Here is a 5707-nt window from a genome sequence, read left to right on the forward strand (position 1 = left end):
ACAGGAAAATGTAGCTAACAGTGAAGTTTCAGGAAAAAGAAAGAATACAAACAGTTCAAAACACAACAAGCCCTCGCCATGAAAAATATACCAGAAAAAAGTACACCTCAAACCAGCTGTGACAACACTATTTGCTACGCTTCGTTTGCCGGCATGTCTGCAAATTCCACAATACTTTGCAGTGTGACGTCACATTCCCAAGCTGTATATGGGAATACTGGATCAATAGAACCACATTAGAGCGCAACAAGACTGTATTAGCATGTAGTAGAATTTGCAATAGACACGTATGATGTCCTTTGTGCAGAAATCGAAAACATTTACTCTTCAATTCAATTCAATTCAAACTTTATTTGTATAGCCCTTTTCATACATTATCATGCAATACAAAGTGCTTTACAATGTAAAAACATATATTAAAAATGTAAGAGTAGAATAACACAAATGCTATCTACTTTACATTTTGAATCACACACATTCACACACGCACACACACACACACACACACACACCCAAGCGCGCAAACACACAACACAAACAGATGATGCCACTCTTCTTTCATAGAATTAAAACTATTCCTTCTAGTTCCTGTCTCTTTAACTGAAACGGTTTAAGAACAAAGTTTGAGAGAGAGATCTAAAAGACAAGATAAAAGACGATTGGCTTGACACCACTGTGAGGAAGCAATACCTTGGGGACCCATCCACACCATGAGCGCCCCACCAGCAACCACAGAGGCCATCGCCACAGGAGCCGACAGGATCGGGGCAGGCGGGGGCCCCCACCACAGCCACAGGACTGCAATGCAGGGCCCGTCAGCCATCCCGTCCAGGTCGACCCCTGCAGCGACAACCCTGCAGGCCGGAGAGACAGCCCACGATGTGGAGGATCCCCATGAGGGAACACCGGAGCTAGAGGATAAAAGATAAAAAAGATAAAAGCTGAAAATAAAACACAGTATAAGATACTTAAAAGAGCATAAATAAATCAACGTAATAAGAACAATAAAAGAAAATTAATATATATTAAAAAGTCAATTTAAGACCAAGATACAAATGATAAGTGATAAAAATAGACAAAATGGATAAATAGATTAATTAAAATAACTGAATAAATAAACTAATAATATTGTTAGTCAAATAACTAAATGATTAAGAAGTTCAAGTAAAAGCTAAACTAAAAAGATGTGTCTTGAGCCTCTTTTTAAAAGCATCTACAGTCTCTGCAGACCTGAGGCCCTCTGGCAGGCCGTTCCACAGGCGAGGGCCACGATATTGGAATGTGGCCTCGCCATGTGTTTTGGTCCTCGCCTTAGGAATGACCAAAAGGCCGGTACCAGAGGACCTCAGGGTCCGCGAGGGTTTGTAGTCTAAAAGCAGGTCAGATAAATAAGAAGGCCCAAGACCATTAAGACATTTATAAACAAGTAAGAGAACCTTAAAATCAATCCTGAAACGCACGGGGAGCCAATGCAGCGATTTTAAAACTGGTGTAATGTGTTCCCGCCCCCTGGTCCTCGTCAGAACTCGTGCCGCTGAGTTCTGGAGTAACTGCAAGCTAGAAGTACTCTTTTTGGGAAGACCAGAGAGCAGGGCATTACAGTAATCTAATTTACTAAAAATAAAAGCATGCATCAGCACCTCCGTGCTGGCAAGAGAGAGAAACGGGCGGACTCTGGCGATGTTTTTAAGATGATAAAAGCCTGTCTTTGTGACATTTCTAATGTGTGGAGTAAAGTTCAGCTCAGAGTCAAAAAGAACACCCAGATTTCTCACACACTGAGAAAGTTTAAAGTCTTGTAGTTTGCATGAGATGCTCCCTCTCTTGTCTTCAGGACCGATAATTAAAACCTCAGTCTTGTCCTGGTTGAGCTGTAAGAAGTTCTCTGCCATCCATGACTTGATATCTAAAATACAGTTTAAAAGGGTGTTAACTGGTTCTAGGTCATCAGGAGACACAGCGATGTAAAGCTGCGTATCATCAGCATAGCTGTGAAAAGCAACGCCATGTCTCATGATCACGTCCCCAAGTGGCAACATGTACAGGTTAAAAAGTATTGGGCCTAAAATTGATCCTTGGGGAACCCCACACTGCATTTCATGGATTCCTGAGGAGCATGTATCCATACTTACGAAAAATTTACGATCCGTGAGATAGGAGTAAAACCATTTAAGAACAGTGCCTGAGAGGCCCACCATACTTCTGAGTCTGTGTATTAAAATGTGGTGATCCACTGTGTCGAAGGCGGCACTAAGATCCAGCAGCACCAGAACAGAAAGTTTCTGTGCATCTAAGTTACACCTAAGGTCATTAACAATCTTTAAGAGGGCCGTCTCAGTACTGTGGTTCATCCTAAAACCAGATTGATATCTTTCTGAAATACTTTGTTCATTTAAAAACTCATTTAATTGGCTAAAAACAACTTTTTCAATCATTTTACTTAAAAACGGTAAGTTGGATACAGGTCTGTAGTTATCAAGAATGTTAGGGTCTAAATTACTCTTCTTCAGAAGGGGCCTGACCACCGCTGTTTTATAGGCAGATGGGAAGACACCCGTCTGAAGAGAGTAATTTACTATGTTTAAAAGCTCAGGCTCAAAGAAACCATAAAACCTTTTTAAAAGAGATGTGGGAATTGGGTCTAAAAGGCAGGTAGTTGGCTTTAGCTGGGAGAAAACCCGACCAAGCATCTTTGCATCAACCAGGACAAAACTCTCCAGTGTTTCCTCTGGTAAAAATGCTTCAGATATGTTAAAATCAACATATTGTTGAGATAAAAGATTCAATCTGATAGCACTGATTTTACCTCTGAAGTGGTCTGAAAAGTCCTCACATGCAGCCTCTGATGCTGGCATGGAGGACTTATTAAAATCTGTGTTTATTAAATTATCTATTGTTCTAAAAAGGAATCTGGGGTTATTTTTATTTTGTGCAATAAGGTCTGAAAAATGGAGGGTTCTTGCTTGTTTTACTGCATTATTATAGATGTACTGTTGTTCATGAAAAATCTCAAAGTGGATGTTTAATTTAGTTTTTCTCCATTTTCGTTCGGCTCTCCTGCATTTCCTTTTTATTTCTTTGATGCTCTCATTTATCCATGGTGATTTGGGTTTACCTTTTATAGATTTTGTTTTTAGTGGAGCAGCAGCATCAATAGCGGATTTAAGTTTGCAGTTAAAATGATCAACAATAAAATCACTGGATGCAGGTAAAAACTGAGCAGAGGTATGATGTAAAATGTTAATAAAATTTGCAGCCACTTCAGAAGTAATATATCGCTTCCTCACAGTTCTCACTGGGGCCTCCCGCTGCCTAAAACTGGTGATGTTAAAAAACACACAGTAGTGGTCAGACACAGCCAGGTCAACAACAGAGGACACACCCGTGGACAGGCCATACGTAATGACCAAGTCCAGGGTGCGTCCTCTGTTATGAGTCGGCTGTGTGACGAGTTGTTTGAAATCCATGCTGTCTAAAAGGTTTAAAAACTCTCTTCCATAAGGATCAGAGCTGTTAAAAATATGTAGATTAAAATCACCAGTTATTAAAATTTTGTCATGACTTGAGTGTATAAATGTTAAAAAGTCAGAGAATTCTTGAATAAAACAGGATGGAGGCTTTGGTGGTCGATAAACTGTAACACATAAAATGGACGGGTTGCTAAAAACAAATGCATGATGCTCAAAAGAAGAGTAACTATATAAAAGGATTGTCTTTGTTAAAATTGAGTTGTGAGCGATCGATGCTGTGCCCCCGCCTCTTTTGCCTCCCCTGGTAGAAAATAAAAAGTTAAAATTTGGGGGAGATACCTCAGTGAGAATAGCCGGGGCGTCGGTGCCAAGCCACGTTTCAGTTAAAAAGAGACAGTCTATCTTGTTGTCTAAAATCAAGTCATTGATGATAAAAGTCTTATTTAAAAGAGATCTGACATTTAAAAGTGCCATGTTAAATACTGTAGGTAGGTTTTTTTGTGTAGTGTTTGGATTATTTGTAGAAACCGGATGGATGGGGCGGAGATGTCTGATTGTGGACCTGGTGTGTGGATGGGGGTGCTGGTGATTTCTGCTAGTGATGAGTGCTGGAATGGATTTTACTGGAGGTGAGGGTTTGCGTGGGGATGTGGGGTTGGTATATTGTCAATCTGTGAATGGTTTATGGGAATGTACAGTCAGATTTATGTTTGTGGATAGGAGTCTGGAACCTGTGTGGTTTGGATGAATGCCGTCACGTTTGAAAAGATATGGTCTATTGTAAAAAGTTGTGAAATTGTCTACAAATGGAATATTGTGTGTGGTGCAGTAACCTTTAAGCCAGATGTGGAGTTGTTGTACACGGCTAAATTTGACGTCTCCAAACCGGGGTGATGGAAGTGGACCAGAGATGATGCAGTGTTTCTTTAAGTGTATGATGGTTTGGATGAGTGAGATGAAGTCCATTTTTAGAGTCTCTGACTGCTGTAGTTTGAGATCGTTGATGCCTGCATGGATGATGATGGTGGAAACTGATGGATTCTGTTGTGAAAGTTCGTGGGCGGAGTGTGAGATGTCATTGACGAGAGCACCTGGGTAGCAGAATGTGTTACACCTGTTTACACGGACATGTCTGATGATGGAGGTTCCTACAATGAGTGCGTCTGGGTGATGTCCCTGGGAGGGATGTAGTAGCTGGGGTGTTGGAGGTGCTGGAGACTGGTGGAGTGGACGGCGGGTGAAAGTTTTCTGCGGAGCTGGTGTGAAGATAGGCATGGAGCGGCGAATCTTGCGACCGGCGGGGCGCTCGTGTACAGCGGGAGGGGAGGCCCGCGGCGCCCGGCGCGGGGACCGAATGGGCCGGGTTCCGTCGCCCAAGGGAGGAAATTCCTCGAGGCTGAAGAGGTCAAACCTGTTCTGAAGATGTATGTGGTCGGGCGGAGGTGCGCCGGAGCGACGCCCCCCTCTCCCCCGTCGAGGACCGACGACAGACCAGGGTTCCTCCTGGGACGGTGTGGAGCTCATTGGGATCCTGGGCCTGGCTCCAAGTTGTGCCCAGGACCCGTGCGCGGTGGCTGCTGGTGGACGGACCTCAGCTGTCGGATGGTGGTCGACGTCCCCAGGCTCACCACGGGATGCGGCTCCGACGACGCTCGGTGTTTGGAAGGGAGCCGCGACGTCAGTCTCCTGGGAGTCCGGCTGCGCTGCTCCGAGGATAATGGTGTCCAACAGGACCTCGGCTTCCCGGATCTGGTGTAGATTGGAAATCCTCCTCTCCAGCTCGGATATTTTCCCAGCCATGTGCACACAGTCCACGCAGCCAGACGAGGGTGGAGAGGTTAGTGATGCCATTATTGTCTTGGTTGATGTTAGCTGTTATGAGCTAGCTAACAGTAGTTGGGGCTGGCTGACAGCAGGTTTCCCACGCTCCCTTCCCGACTACTCTTCATACGGACTACTCAACAAAGTGGTTGCCACAGTGATTGATAATGGATTCAACTTTGTCAAGGTGTTTCAAGTTTATCAGCCTGTCACAGAGTCCGATGATGAGACAGAGACAGGGGAGGAAGAGTCCACCCCCACAGATGATGATGTCACTTTTTAGATCTATCAGGTATCCTTTCAGCTGACAAAGAAAGAGATGGTTGTCTCTTCCTCTGTACCACAGGTGTGCTTCACACACCATCAACAACATTTCCACAAGTGATGCGGATAAATATTTAACTACCAATGCAGAG

The 5707-nt window shown here is 43.7% G+C and overlaps 1 protein-coding gene across 2 annotated transcripts; it reads right to left on the reverse strand.

Annotated features, from left to right (window-relative positions):
* Window positions 1-1016: 1016 nt before the first annotated feature.
* LOC121645396 lies at window positions 1017-5404 on the reverse strand. Of its 2 annotated transcripts, none has more exons than XM_041993818.1 (2): window positions 4399-5404; window positions 1017-1050 (listed from the first exon to the last, which is right to left on the reverse strand). In XM_041993818.1, the coding sequence occupies exons 1-2, from the start codon at window positions 5319-5321 to the stop codon at window positions 1026-1028; spliced, it is 948 nt and encodes a 315-aa protein (XP_041849752.1). In that variant the 5' UTR covers window positions 5322-5404; the 3' UTR covers window positions 1017-1025. The 2 variants fall into 2 exon arrangements, with proteins under 2 accessions (XP_041849752.1, XP_041849751.1); XM_041993817.1 differs by lacking the exon at window positions 1017-1050 and adding an exon at window positions 4010-4057 and having other exon boundaries at window positions 4116-5404.
* Window positions 5405-5707: the final 303 nt, after the last annotated feature.

This window comes from Melanotaenia boesemani, chromosome 9 (assembly GCF_017639745.1).
Source record: "Melanotaenia boesemani isolate fMelBoe1 chromosome 9, fMelBoe1.pri, whole genome shotgun sequence".
Lineage (NCBI taxonomy): Eukaryota > Metazoa > Chordata > Actinopteri > Atheriniformes > Melanotaeniidae > Melanotaenia > Melanotaenia boesemani.